This window comes from Lepidochelys kempii, chromosome 3 (assembly GCF_965140285.1).
Source record: "Lepidochelys kempii isolate rLepKem1 chromosome 3, rLepKem1.hap1, whole genome shotgun sequence".
Classification (NCBI taxonomy): domain Eukaryota; kingdom Metazoa; phylum Chordata; order Testudines; family Cheloniidae; genus Lepidochelys; species Lepidochelys kempii.
The window spans coordinates 127,208,209-127,224,017 of NC_136382.1; the positions used below are offsets into that span (position 1 = coordinate 127,208,209).

The following is a 15,809-nucleotide window of genomic DNA, read 5'->3' on the forward strand; positions in this document are numbered from 1 at the left end:
TAAGTAAGCTGTAGCTCATGAAAGCTTATGCTCAAATAAATTAGTCAGTCTCTAAGGTGCCAAAAGTCCTCTTTTTCTTATAACCAGTACATAACACTCATTCATGTTTTAGGGTCTAGCCCCATAAATATTATCCCCTAACCTGTCTTACCTAGGACCCCAGTAAATGGCAAATATGCTCTTCTGCCCACACAACTTCATTGACTTCAATGGGATGCTACTAGTGCTGTTTAAAGCGGAATTAGGTCCATTACATACTGTAGAAAGTTACCTTTCCGTAGGAACCTTGCCCCAATACTTTCAGCAACTCAAACTGTGAAGAATCTGCCTTTTCAAAACCTTCCTTTACATGATGACTGATGTCTATTTCCTTCACTATACCTTCTTCCTGTGACAGAAAAAAAGAAAAGCACAGCTGTTACTGTGAGTGAAAGAAAACACAATATTTATTTAAATCCCACCACACTTGTTTCTACAATTAAATCCTTAATACCAAAACTTTGAAAAATATAAACTATATGCTATGCCAAATATGAAGTGTGTATATACACACCGGGACTTCTTATTTTCAGTGCAGCACACTGAGTCTGAATGTAAGACGTCCGCATCCCACTGCTTCTGCCTATGAAACTTCATGATGTGAATAGATAAAAACAGAACCTGTAAATTGAAACATTGGAGTAAATAATTGAAGCAACTGGGATCAGGATGCCTGTTCATCACAGGCTTTATGGTCTGTTACAGTGATCTACGTGTATGTGCTACAGTACCACTAGTGCAGTCCTTTCCAAATACACCCGACTCGGTCCAAAGACTCATTTACAGTCATTAAAAAAACCTGTAGCGCTATCATCTTGAAGGAGAGACTCAGACTATAAATGGGTGACAGAGAAGATTTTGCTCATAGTGCTTCTGCATGTTCAGCTGAAGGAATAATGGAAGGTTACGACTAGCAACCTTCCATATACAAAGATTCACAAATCCCACATGCTAGTGGGGCAGCAGCAGGACGAAGATACATTCCTCCTGCCACTACCAGGAATGAGCCCCACTGCTTCATGTTTTCTAGGCTCCTTAGGAATATTTGTGTTGTCAACGCAGAGGGGTATCCTTTGAAGACACTGAACAGGGCTCCTGATCCCGAAAACATCTGTACTTAAAGTTAAGCACAAACCTAAACGTTTGAGTATTTGCAAGACCAGGAGCCTGAGTTGGCCAGTCCTGCCTCCACTACATCTGAAGAACAGTCTTATGCTGGGTAACAATACAGATTTGTCATTGTGTCTACTGAAGGGGAGATGGCACAAAACCCTTCACAAGACCTGTGTGAGCTGCTCAGGATCATAGGAATAGGCCCTAAATTTGCTGTAAGTCATGGTATCAAGTAGATTTACCTAGCTCTGACTTGCACAGCATATTCATTTTTATCTAGTGTGAATCCCAAAAGAATTTCATCCAACTCACCATCCATATGAGTCAACTTATTGATATCACTACAACACTAACAAGTGTCTTCCAATGCAGCCATTCTATACTTTTGCACACAGCATTTGCTAGGAGGCTAGATTACCATATACTAGGTGGCTGCCTTGTCTGTGTGTAATTCATATTTTGTAGTTGCCTTCCCCATTTTTGTATTTTCTCATCATATGGAATGAAGAAATAAAATTAAAATATATTTTAACAAAAATCACTACTAGATTAAGAAAGCTTTTATTATCGCCTGAAATTTTGGGGTTTGAATAACTTGAGCATTGGCTCTAAACTAGAGTTAGGTTAGCAAAAAACTATGGGTGATTTAGGTTTTGCAAACCTATTTCATATAGAAATGGGTGAAAACCAGAACCATCTACCCATACTCCTGAACTCTGGGTACATAGGAAAAATGGGACCCAGATCTAAATGGATCTTGTTTTTGTTTTGGCAAAGCATAAAATCAAAACAAACCTAAAACAAAAACTAACCCTAGTTTTATATACACATCAAAATGGCATCTCCAAGACTACTGGTACCTCCTCTCTTCACTAACTTTCTCTGTCCCCAAAACACTCTGGATGAAATCTTGGCTCCATGGAAGTCAGTAACAAAACTCCCAGTGTCTATGGGGCTAGGATTTCACTCACTGTTTCCTGTTCATTCAAACTGCTTTAGCAAATTAAAATTATACACGAGTTTTCTATCTATCCATTCAGATTGATAATGAGTATCACATGCCTACAACCTGGAGCATATTTCACATTACGCTTTTAAATTTAACATAACCTCTTGAGTTCAAGACATTTAGTTACAGGGATATGTTGAAATTGCTAAGGTGTTGCTAATTTTGTTTGCTGAAAGAACATTAGAAAATCTATTATTTCCTGGGAATACCATAATGCAATTGATTAAATTCATAACTTTGAATAAAGCAGCAATTTAATTAACTACAAAGAGACTTAATTAATGCTAAAAAAGATGGTTAAAAAGGACACCCAAGAACTAAAATTAGACCTACCAATTTTTAATGAGAGAGTTATAGATTAAGAGATAGAAAAGGTCTATTAGCTCATTTGACTTGTCCAGTGCAGTGTTAAATATCTCAGGCAATGAGGTTTAGATCACTTCCTATGAAGATTATCCTGTTTTGGTTTGGCTTGGTTTCAAATGCTGAAAGGCATGTCAAGCTACTTGAAGTCTGCTTATTCTGTTCCTGGGAGCAAGCATAATGTTCTCTGAAGCACTGGAAAGACAGGATGCTTGTGAATTTCCATAAGCAGTCTCCTGACTAGAGGAACAGGGATGAAGAATGGGAGAACAGCACTGCAGTAGGTTCTCTGTTGCATAAACGGTAATTGTTATTTTATTAACACTGAAATTTACGGGCTTAATCCTCCTCCCATTGAAGTGAAGGGCAAAGATCACATAGATTGCTCATGCCTGTGAACTTTAACAGAGTCCTTCTGGCCATCAACAAGTTTAGGCTTCAAATTAGGTGAAAGTTTAGAACCACCTGAGGAGTGAAGTTCTGGAAGAGCCTTCCAAGGGGAGCAGTGGGGTCAAAAAACTTAACTGGCCTTCAAAGCTGAGCTTGATAAAATTATGGCTGATTTTGTATGAAGAGACTGTCTACAATGGCATGCAGCTGATCTGCAACTGCTAGCAAATATCTCCAAGAGCTGGTGATGGGATACTATATAAAGAGGGCTCTGAGTTACTACAGATAATTCTTTCCCAGGTGTGTGGGAACTCAATGCCATATTTGGCATCAAGAAGGAATTTCCCCCACAGATCAGATTGGCAGAGACCCTGGGGGGTTTTCCACCTTCCTCTGCAGTATGGGACATGGGTCTCTTGCAGGTTTAAACTAGAGTAAATGGTGGAGTCTCTGTAACTTGAAGTCTTTAAATCATGATTTGAGGACTTCCTGTAGTAGACCCCTAACCTGTGGCTATTTTACTGGAGTGGGTGGGTGAGATTCTATGGCCTGCAATATCCAGAAGGTCAGCGTAGAGCCATAGATCATGATCATAGACCTTAAAGTCTAAGAGTATTACTTAGACGGTAAGATTCCTGAGGCAGGGACCATCTTTGTATTCTACATTTGCATAGCACCTAGCACAACGGGGTCTTAGTCCATGACTAGGGCCCATAGGTGCTACAGTAATACAAATAAATAAGCTGATTCAGTAATACTGGTGTATGAGGTTGTCTAAATTCAACATGGTGTAAAAATCACTAAGTCCTATCTACATAATGTCATAGGGCCAGTTCCTGTGAGGCGCTGACTGCCATCAGCTCTAGCTGAAACCAGTAGGAGATGGGGGTGGTGGTGGTGTTTAGGATCTCACAGAAAGGAGTCCCATAAACATTCGTTTTGGCAGCACAGTTCTTACATAAGGGGAGATAACAGCTCTCGCTAGATGGTTCAACCAGGGTAGCCAGGGCCAGCACAAGGATCATATTGTTACTTGTGCTCAGGATACACAGGGCATTAGCAGCCCAGAGATTAGTTTATGGATACAAAGACCGGAATGAAGGATAAAACAATATTAAAAGTACTATCAGCTGGGCCCCACTCAGTATTCAAGTACAACATAAAACAAAAATATGAACTATATCTAATTACAAAAAGAGATCATATCAGTAAAAGGAAGTGTTTTAATTCTGCTGAATAGCTAGCATTCAGACAGGAAATCGTAATGCTACAAGCAGACTACAGGGCACGCAGCTCATCACTCCAAAGCATGACTAACCAGGAAGTTTTCAAAAGGTTTTCAGCAGGAAAATTATTTGGAAAAAAAATGTTAGTTTAATGGTGTTTTTTTTGAGCTGAGCAGTTGTATTCTACACGTGTTGTTCACAGACATATAACACAGGAGTTTCACAAAAAGAAAAGGAGGACTTGTGGCACCTTAGAGACTAACAAATTTATTTGAGCATAAGCTTTCGTGAGCTACAGCTCACTTCAGCAGTAAGTGTCATTGACATCTGGATGATAGTTGTTAAAATAGCCTGGTTAAGGTTGTCTTTGTTTTTGTCTTGTCTTGTCTAGAAAAGAATTAATATCGGGAAGTGCACTGAAGGATGGAGGTGCCAGCAGAGTAAGGCTGGCCCATCTTGGGCCTGACCTATCTACCCTAGCGTCCCTCCCCCCACCCCCACCCATGTAAGGTTCAGGGTAGAGCTGTATTAGGTATGCAAGTCTGCTGGCCTAGCTTTTCAAAAGCGATTAGTGAATGTGGAGGTGCCAAATTTGAGACATGTTAAAACAGTTGGATTTTCATAAATTACTGAGTGTACCCACTGGAAAAAAAACAAACAAACAAAATCAAACTTCTTTCAGATGTCAAGATAAGAACCCAAAATCGCTACTTGTTTTGGAAAATGTAGACTACAGTCTGGTAAGTGCGGCTGGGGGCACGGCATGGGAGAATGGGTCTCTGGGGTGGTTTGTGGAGAGGCTCTGGGCAGTGAGGGGATGGGGAAGGGGGAGGTCTGTGTGTGTTGGGGTGCTGGGAAGTGGGGGGGGGTCTAGACAGGGTGCTGGGTAGTTGTGGTGGTGGGGCTGTGTGGTGGGGCACCTAAAAGTTAAAAGTGGCGGGGTACCCCCCATTGCCCATGCTGGTTCAGAGCTCCAAGCTGCCACGGGCGGTGGAGGTCCCCTGCCACTCCTGGCCACTGGGGTGTCTAGGGGCGCACAAGGTGTAAATCCGGCCTTACCCAGACTACCTCATTTTTATATTCTCAGTACACGGCTGGGGGGGTGGGGGTGGGGGGAGGGGAGACGACGGACGGGACACGCGACTCCAACAATATTTGTGTTTCTTTCCTGGTAGAAAAAACACATTTTGCATGGTTATATTGTTTGTTATTGGTTCCAACATTCTATAATTTATGTCTGCTGAATGCTCCCATTGTTAAACCAAGATGGGGCACAATATACAGCACTTCCTAGGGAACCTGTTTTCTTGGATACAGTTAACACCAAATTGGAGGAGTGCAAGCTTTAGGGTCAGAGTCTCCCAGACTTTTTCCCACATTGAGTAACACCTTCGGTTTAGTTTCATGGGTCCCCACTCTGTGGTTCACCTGGGATACGTTACACAGGTGCAAGCCACAGTTCACATTGGTGTGGCATATCTGCGGTAGGGGTTTGCAACAATGCAGCTACACCGGGGCTAGAGATTCCACTCTGTACCAGTCCCACCAAAAGAAGTGGGATCATTTGCAGATCAATGTCATTAAAGTTAGCAGAATCATGCTGAACATCATAAGTGTCATTTTACCACTCACACAACTGTGGCTCTGAGATTGTGGATCAGAGTTCAGATAGTTCTCACTGTGCACAGGTAGGCTGCAGAAATCTTTTTATGTTTCACGACTACAAGAATGCATGCTGAACTGAGAAAACATGTGCAATGGTGTCCCACATATGGGACAAGTTATTGGCTGAACGTTGACCAGATGCAAATGACATGTGCATTGTCTAACCCTTCCTCAGCCAGATTTACAACATCCAAATTTGAGGATGAGGCAAAGCAATATTTGAAGTAAGATCTGGTCCCATTAGAGGGTTTTACCCTGAAAAAGATCAAGAGCAGAATCTTCACGCTGAGTTTTGATCCGTCCAGTTGGGAGAATATAAAAATGAAATGGTCATGATTCAGTCATGTGTACAGCACCCAGTCCTCTAACTCCCAGCTGACACGTCCCTTCAGCACACTAAAGGGAATGCCTGAATGGAGTTAAATCTTCTGTAAATGTGTGTGTTTGTGCCAGAGATCTACGATTCTTCAAGTGAAATGGATGTTCCTGTCTGTTTGTGGAAAGCATGTGATGGAACAATAGAAACACAGAGGGAGATGAGCCTGCACCCCTGAAAAAGTAACAGAGAGTGCTTCTGTGACTCATGAGAGAAGGTTGAAATTGGGCATGTTTAAGCTAGAGAAGAGAAGGATGAGGAGGGACATAACAGTTTTCAAATACGTTAAAGGCTGTTATGAAGAGGACAGTTCACCAAATACATGTTCTCTAAGTGCAGGACAAAAAGTAACTGGCTTAGTTTGCAGAAAGGGAGATTTAGGTTAGCTATTAGAAAAATCTAACAAGGATAGCTAAGTACTGGAATAGGTTACTATGGGAAGCTGTGGAATCCCGATCATTGAAGGTTTACAGACGCTCCCCGTAGGGTGACCAGATGTCCCAATTTTATAGGGACAGTTCCGATTTTTGGGTTTCTCTCTTATATAGGCTCCTATTACCCCCCATCCCCTGTCCCGATTTTTCACGTTTGCTTTCTGGTCACCCTAGCTCCCCGACTTATGCAATCATTCTGAAACGCCTTGCGTAAGTCGGAAATGTTAGGCAAAAAAAAACCCACAAAAAACAAACAAAAACGCCACCAACCCCACCTCCTATTTCTAGCTTACAGAACTTTTTCCGTAAGTGCAGATTTGTGTAAGTCGGGTCTTGCATAACCCGGAGAGCGTCTGTATAAGAAGAGGTTAGATAAACCTGTCACGGATGGTCTAGGTATATTTGATACTGCGTCAGTTCTGGGGAGGGATGGGGTGCAAATGGGTTTGATGACCGCTCAAGGTTCCTTCCAGCCCTACATTTCTATGCTTCATGTGCCTTGCATAGGACAGGGATGTTGGTGATTTAGGGCCTGATCCCACCTTCCATCATTCACCCAAAACTCCCAATGAAGTGAGCAAGACTTCTGGGTGCACAAGGAATGCAGAATTTGCAGAGGGAACCCAGTCTGACTTTGTGAAATGGGAGACTGCAGTTGCCTTCTCCTTGTAGCCATAGGTGGTACAGATCCAGGGGCACCATTTCAGATGGGGTGGGGGGTGCGGCAACTTTAATTGTGATTCCAAGGGCCATTTAGGCACCTGAAAACTCTAGTTTTTTGACAGATAGCTTAGCAGTTAGCTGACAGGAGCACCGTATCTAATGCCTATATAAAAGAAAGAAAATTAAATAAATATTAGACCCACTCAGCTTGAATACTAACATGTTCTGACATCTTGGGGCAAGTCACTTAAGGAGCACTCTGGTTAGGTTTAAAATTTTAATATATGTTCTTATTTTGTTACTAACTCTGGAGAGACCCCATCAGGGCTCCTGGGTTCTATCTCAGCTCTGGGAAGGAATTGGGATCTAATGGGTTACAATGGCGAGGTGTCAGAGTAACAGCTCTGTTAGTCTGTATTCGCAAAAAGAAAAGGAGTACTTGTGGCACCTTAGAGACTAACCAATTTATTTGAGCATAAGCTTTCGCGAGCTACAGCTCACTTCATCGGATGCATACTGTGGAAAGCGTAGAAGATCTTTTTATACACACAGAACATGAAAAAATCTCCCTCCACCCCACTCTCCTGCTGGTAATAGCTTATCTAAAGTGATCACTCTCCTTACAATGTGTATGATAATCAAGATGGGCCATTTCCAGCACAAATCCAGGGTTTAGGTGGGGGCCGATATATCTAGGTTCTATATAAGAACTTTAGCCGGCTCCAGCTCACCATTGGTCTTACCCAGTGTGGCCGTTCTGGAGCACCCACAGGGAAAATTTGATGGGTGCAGAGCACCCACCGGTACCTCCCCACCCTGCCCCAGCTCACTTCTGCTCCGCCTCCTCCCCTGAACACACCGCCCACCTCTGCTTCCCCACCCCGCCCCGCCCTGCCCCAGCTTCCCACGAATCAGCTGTTCGCGTGAAAAGCCTGGGAAGGGTAGAGAAGCAGGCAGTGGCTTCACGCTCAGGCCCAGGGAGGCGGAGCGGAGGTGAGCTGGGGTGGGGGGGTGCGAGAAGGGCCACCCACGCCGCAGCGGGTAACCCGGGGGGTGCGCAGGGGAACCGCTCCCTGCCCCAGCTCACCTCCGCCTCCTTGGGCCTGAGCGCGAAGCCACCGCCTGCTTCTCAGCACTCCTAGGCTTCCCGCGCTAACAGCTGATTCATGGGAAGCCAGGGGGAGGGGGGGTGGAGAAGCAGAGTGGGGTGGCGTGTTCAGGGGAGGAGGCAGAGCGGAGGTGAGCTGGGGCCAGGTGCGGTGTGGAGCTGCTGGTGGGTGCTCTGCACTCACCAAATTTTCCCTGTGAGTGCTCCGGCCCTGGAGCACCCATGGAGTCGGCACCTAAGGTGCTACTTTTGATGTGATCAGTGGGGGGAGCGGCTGCTCCCTTTGCACCCCTCAGCTAGCTGCCCCGCCCCTAGGAGCCAGAGGGACCTGCCGGATGCTTCTTGGGAGCTGCCCCAAGTAAGCACCACTGGGACTTCCCACCTCGCCCCCCGGCAGGTCCCTCTGGGTCTTAGGGGCGGAGTGGGCACCCACTACGGTGGCCCATGAGACCCTCCTGCTCAGTTCTGGGGGCAGTCAGGGGACAGGGGTGGATGAGGCAGGGGTCCGGAGGGAAGGCGGGGGGGGGGTCACAACCCCCTCATGGGGTGGGGAGGGAAACGGTTAAGATTTTGGCAGCTCATTACTGGGTAAGATCCATCTAGCCCAGCATCCTGTTTTCCAACAGTGGACAATACCAGGTTCTTCAGAGGGAATTAACATGACAGGAAATCAAGTGATTCATCCCCTGCTGCCCACTCCCAGCTTCTGGCAAACAGAGGCTATGGACACTCAGAGCACGGTGTTGCATCCCTGCCCATCCTGGGAAGAAATACTTTTTGTTTTAAATCTGCCGCCTATTAATTTCATTGGGCAACCCCTAGTTCTTGTGTTATGTGAAAGAGTAAAGAACACTTGCTTGTTCAATTTTTCCATACCATTCATTATTTTATAACCCTCAATCATATCCCCCCTTAGTGATCTCTTTTTTATGCTGAAAAGTCTCAGTCTTTTTAATCTTTCTTCACACGGATATAATTTCCGTACCCGTAATGATTTCGGTTGCCCTTCTCTGTATCTTTTCCAAATCCAATATATTTTTTTTGAGATGGGGTGACCAGATCCATACACAATATTCAGTATGTGGGCATACCAGGGGTTTATATGATATTTTCTGTCGTATTATCTATCCCTTTCCTAATGATTCCCAGTATTCTGTTAGATTTTTCACTGCCACTGCACATTGAGTGGACGTTTTCAGAGAAGTATCCACAATGACTCCAAGATCTCTTTCTTGACGAACAACATGTAAGTTAGACCCCATTATTTTGTATGTATAGTTGGGATTTTATTTTGCCATGTGCATTACTTTGCATTTATCAACACTGAATTTTATCTGCCATTGTGTTGCTCAGTCACCCAGTTTTCTGAGAGTCCTTTGTAACACTTTGCAGTCTGCTTGGGACTTTACTACCTTGAGTAGTTTTGTATCATTTGCAAATTTTGCCACTTTGCTGTTTACCCCTTTTTCCAAATCATTTTGGAATATGTTGAACAGCACTGGTCCCAGTACAGACCCCTGGGGGACACCACTATTTATTTCTCTCCATTCTGAAAACCGACCATTTATTCCTACCCTTTGTTTTCTATCTTTTAACTAGAGTGCCTGGCAATGCTTCCAGGATCATCTAAGGATCCTTATTTAATTTAATGACAAGCCTTTTATTATCTTAATCAATCACTCTGCCTCTGTTTATAAAACAAACTCCCTGCCCCAAGGGTGGAAGCTGGGGCAGCACAGAATTCATCACATATCACACTCAAGCTGTGTTGCAGTTAAAAGCTCAGTCTGGGGCTAGGGCTGCTCTGTGACCAGACCTCAGGTATGAAACTGGGGGAGAGGGGGCCCTCCCTAAATAGCGTCCCTGTACACATAGGGGGCGAGTTATATGGGCTCGTGGAGCCCTGGCACCAGGAATATTCAGAGCCTGGGGCCCTGCTCCACCAATATTTGGAGCTGGGTCTCTCCCCTGGCCCCACCTGCCGCCGCCCATGCGACCCCCCCACCCCCCGCGGCCTCAGAGTGCCCCTCCCCAGAGCATCCCTGCCTGCCTGTGCAGCTGCCAGCTGCTGTTGCCTGTGGTAACAAGAGACACGGGCAGCAGTTTGAGGCAGGCAGCTGACTGCTGCACCAGGGGAGGGGGAGGAGGCGGCACCCACGTGCTTGGCAGCCCTGTTTCTCCCCCCCCCCCCTCCACCAGGAGGGGACCTCACTCACCTGAATAGCTGCTGGGGCTTCGGTGAGTATTTGATCCTGTGATCTGCCCCTCTCCCCGCCATCCCTGCAACCACCACTCCTGCCCCACACTGGGCAAGGGGCAGCCCCATCCCCCACCCCCAATGAGGCTATGGTCAGGGGCAGCAGCATGGGAGGCCACACATGATGGCAGCCCCCCCAGTACCCACCATAGGGGAGGCGAGGGGGCTTCCTGGACCTGAGTGGGGCCCTAGGATCATGTGCAGAGTGAGTGTGCTGCCGGGGGGGGGGGGAGAAGAGGAGGGGTCCATCACCCGGAGCTTCCTGCTGCCGGCGGGGAGGAAAAAAAAAGAGTCCTCTCTGACCCTAGTCTTGGGGCAGCCTGTCTGCACCCCAAACTCCTTGTCCCTGGCCCTGCCCCACCCCAGAGCCTGCACCCCAAACCTGAGTCCCAGCCCTGAGCCCCCTCCTCAGTGTGAACCCCTCATCCCCAGCCCCACCCCAGAGCTCTCAGCTGAGGGGGAAAACACGCAACTTAAATTTGGCGATCAGTTTGGGGTATGATTGTGTTTAGCACAATACTTGATTTTACACCCTTTAAAATATATAATTGGTTGTATACAGGTATTATGAAGTAGGAATGTTCTTAATGTTTTCTCTGAATACTGTGTGGGTGCCTCAGTTTCCCCTATGCATTTCTTAAGGATCTAGGTGGTAGGATAAGGGTGTGTGATTGTTGTAGAGCCCTAGAGGGCCAGGGTGATGCTGTCTACAGAGAGAATGGCCGACACTCTGTCTTCTGGCAACTGATGGCCTGGGCCCCTCCCCTGCAAGGTGCCAACTGAAAGTGTTGAGTACAAAGAGATCAGGTGGTCTCCTTGTCCAGAAAAAGACACAAAAGGTCAGAGGAGGGGCTGGAGGCAGTGTCATTTTGGAACTGGCTGGGAAAACGGGGAGAGGCCCAGAACTAGGGTCTGGGCTCCCCATCCCCCAAGCTGGAACTGACTGAGGGGTCCTGTTTTCTGTACCTACAACAAGCTCTGTTTTATACTGTGTTCCTTCTGTTTTACTGGCTGGCTGAGAGTCACGTCTGACTGTGGAGTTGGGGTGCAGGGCCCTTTGTCTTCCCCAGGAGCCCCGCCTGGGCCGACGTGCACCTCCTGCAGCGAGGTGTGGCAGACAGCATCACACCGGCTCTCTAGGGCTCTACAACAATCACACCCCCTTATCCCACCTCCTAGATCCTTAAGAAATGCATAGGGGAAACTGAGGCACCCACACAGTATTCAGAGAAAACATTAAGAACGTTCCCACTTCGTCACAACAGGTACAACAAAGATATAATGTATTGAAGCAGGCGAGTGCTGCTTCTGACTTTCTACTTTTAATTGACTCTTGAAATCTTGTGGCGCCGGTGTGTTGTAGCTTCATTTTATCCCAGCAACAAATTCTTGATTTGTAGGACCACTAACAACAACTCTAACCCTATATTTGCTTTAATTTTAGAAAGGATTCGCTTTTGAGGATTGTTGATCAAGGAGTGCTTGGTTGTTTCCGTATTCAACAGAGTATTAATAACATTGATATTCTTAGTTAAATAATTTTTTCTTAGGATAGTGATATTGTGCAATAAAGGGCAACTGTTAAACGCTTACGGTTTCCAGTCTATTTTTACATTTAATAAAATATATATCTGCTTACAGGGCAGGTGGGTGGGGGGGACTAGACCCATTCTGGGCACCACCAAAAATTAAACAAACCTGCTTCCCCCGCCTGTACAGATGCTCCTGTTTTGGTGCTTTGTGGGCTCAGCAGTAAGTGGAGCACGGGACTAGCTGTTCTGTGGTTATATCCTCTGTTTAACCCCTAGGTTTTCACACACATATCTTAGAGAGCAGCATTATTGCCTGCAGAATCCCTCCATGGTTGTCAATGAGCAATCACATGGAACTCTGCCAACTGTAACAGAGCTCATGCCATGTTGGGGAGGGGGACAAGGAGAGGAGACCTGGACGGGAAGACAAAGCACAGAGAGCCACAAGAAAATGCAACCATTGCTGCAAAATGGCTTTTACTTCTGCTGAGGTGGAAGCTCATGCACTGCCTGCTCTAAAGCCCCTCCTCAGCACCATGGAAGAGGCCATGCTTCCTCGAAAATTTTGAGGTTCAGTTCACCTGCCTTCCCTGACCCTGTCCCCATGGGATTTTTCTTAAGCGAGGAAGTGAACTGGCCCCAACTCAGGGAGTTTTACTTTCTCCCCACCCAGTGATTTCAATTACATGTGGTATTTGTCCAGATTTCTTTTCTGAAGAGGCCTGAGATATCTGGTGGGGGGCAGGCAGGCAGTCTAGAGCTGGTAATATTTAGTGCTGGACAATTTTATATATACGTCGGTAAAGCCACACAGGATGAAAAGGTGCTATGTAAATTGTAAGAGGTTTATCACATCACAACAATCACTAGAAAAATATCATTGCACTTTGCCCTATCCTGTGCACGTGCACGCTCAGAGAGCTATAAAACAGCACAATAGGGAAGTCCATCCCTGCAGAGTTGAGTCATCTCTTCTAGGGGCCAAGTGCTGATCTCACTAAAGTCAATGGCAAGTTTCCCAATGAGCTCAATAGGATCAGGATTTGGCCTTTATTCAGTCTTGTCTATATATTCAAGAGAAGGATAGACATGGATAAACACAGAAAGTGAGAATACTCAAGAGGACAGTATCATTTGCTGTAGCCACCCATTTAGTCCAGTTTCAGATCCCTGCCTGTCATTAGTGAACAATTCATTTTTAGTACAGTTCAGAATCAGTAAGAAAATGTCACAGTTGGAGACATGGCTTACACCTGACCACAGGAGGCTAGACTGTAATTTTACCCATCTGCCTGGGTGAGGGGCAGCGTGTAGCTGCATTGACCCAGAAGCCTCCCAGAGCCACAATTCCTGCCTTGCTCCCTACTCGATCTAGGGAAGGAATAAGTTACTACACCCTTTTTAATGCAGCAGTTTACTATCTGTGCATATAGTCAACTATTCTTGCCAGTGAGCAAGAGAGAGTGTGCACACATGAACCAAGGCTCCTTCCAATCCCTGGTCTTCTCTGCCCATTTGCTTGTGGAGCAGAGGTAAGGGCGGTACCAGGCATGCAGCCTCTTCTCCCACCCTGCACCGTATTCAGGCCTGAAATCTGAACAAGGCAGAGCAAGGGAGTAAGAGAGGGCGAGGACCTTGCTCCCCTGTAAGGGGTATGACAGTTTAGCTTGTAGTCAACATTCCAGTGGTTACTCATAATATTTCTTGATCAACATGAGCTAGACAACATTGCAAAAATACAAATGGGTTCTCTGCATACCACTGCGTTGCCTATTTACTTATGAACTAATTTCATTTTGTTGTCTTACACTGTGCTCTCAAAGGTAAAATTAAAGAGATGCAAAAAAATATCTGACAACACCTCTTCAAACTAGGTTCCAGTTACAAGGAGAAATGTTCAGCTGACGAATGCTAAGATTAGCACACAAAATTCATGCATGTCTGGACCTGTATGTGTGTACCTTTACTGCACCTGCATGAGAAACACAGATCATTATTTGTACAAGTAGTTACCTACAGTGCTTAAGGATTGCATGCTGTTACCCAAATTCACATGCAAGTACAAATGCACATATAAAAACAGATTTATAGCACAATAATCTGTTGGAAATGTGGTCCAGCAAAGGTCCTCTACATTTTGCAGCTTTGTGAATTAGTAAGAAGCCCTTCAGCATAGTTTACATAACTCAGTGATTCACATTGTATTTCTCTGAGGGAGCAGTTTGCTTGTTATATTCAACCACACAGCCTCTTTTCTGCAGAGGCAGAAAGGTTTTAATTTACCAAGTATATTACTACACACTTACCAGGAATCATCCATCAAAGAACAAGATTTTTTTAAATTTTGAAACTAGAACAAAATGCAGGCAATCCCTCCAGATGCTCAGAAACCCCTTTTAAAGATGGTTGAGAACTTTAGTCTCATCTCAGACAAGGTGACTTTTTTGCATAAATCTTGGCAGTCCTTGTAGAAGAGCATGTACTGTGAGCAAACTTTGTTTTTGTATTGAAAAAACAAAAACCAGGAAAATAATTTGACAGCTCTCTGCTGAATAGGACCTTGAGGAGTTTAACTTTTTATTAGTTTCACTGTTGTAAGATTCAAATGCCATTTATGTTACACAGTAATGCCAATTTCCTAAATATTAATATACAAAAATCTTTGATAACTTTAATGTATATACACCAAGGAAAATTACAATCTAAACCCTGCCTCTGTATTCAAGTGTGCAAAAGAGCAATATTCAAATGCACCAAAAGTTTATATAGGGCTAATGCAACCCCGCTTGAAATCAATGCAAAGAGTCCCATTGACTTCACTGGATTTTGGATTAGGCCCACAGTAAGCGTGTGTAGAATCACATTGTATGGTTCAAGAACACCCTCTGCTTTAACTTACAGTAACTTCTTACTTCTGCCTGTGGGTCACTCTGCAGCCCATAACAGCCATAAAACAAAGGTACCACTGACATTCCCCCTTTCACTCTGACAGGCCCCTATGCCCGATACTGCAGCATCTTGCACTGAGGGAAATTCTCCTGTATGCTGTCAGACTCAGAATTTGGCTCAATGTTTACAAATTAAGATGAAAAGGAGTACTTGTGGCACCTTAGAGACTAACCAATTTATCTGAGCATAAGCTTTCGTGAGCTACAGCTCACTTCATCGATGAAGTGAGCTGTAGCTCATGAAAGCTTATGCTCAGATAAATTGGTTAGTCTCTAAGGTGCCACAAGTACTCCTTTTCTTTTTGCGAATACAGACTAACACGGCTGTTACTCTGAAACCTAACAAATTAAGATGCAATACACTGGACCCTTGCTAGAACATGCATCTATATACCGCAAATTTGCATATAATGCGGTCGCGGCCATGAATCCAAAATTTAATTCCTTTAATTGGAATTTATTTTAACGCAGTCCCGCGCATGGATCCCAAATCCCGCGTTCTAGCGAGGGTCCAATGTACATTCTCTAAACACGTTGATGCTCTTTCCAAGTTTGAAGGGATAATAATAAGCTGACTGTGAGCTAGAAGGACACAAAGTGGCATTCGACAAGTCAAAATATCATATCTACATACGTTTTAATGACTTGTAACTCAAAAGTAGTTTTTTCCAACCTTTCCAGATAAA

The 15,809-nt window shown here is 44.9% G+C and overlaps 1 protein-coding gene across 6 annotated transcripts in view; it reads right to left on the reverse strand.

Annotated features, from left to right (window-relative positions):
• RPS6KA2 (ribosomal protein S6 kinase A2) overlaps window positions 1-15,809 on the reverse strand; it is a 476,226-nt gene that overhangs the window by 165,091 nt on the left and 295,326 nt on the right. For all 6 annotated transcript variants that reach the window (XR_012158128.1, XM_073337900.1, XM_073337901.2 and 3 more), the window contains one exon: window positions 272-388. Coding sequence is in view for 5 of the 6 variants with exons in the window: in XM_073337900.1 (XP_073194001.1) it covers window positions 272-388 (117 nt within the window). In the remaining variant the exon portion in view is untranslated. The remainder of the gene's footprint in view (window positions 1-271; window positions 389-15,809) is intronic.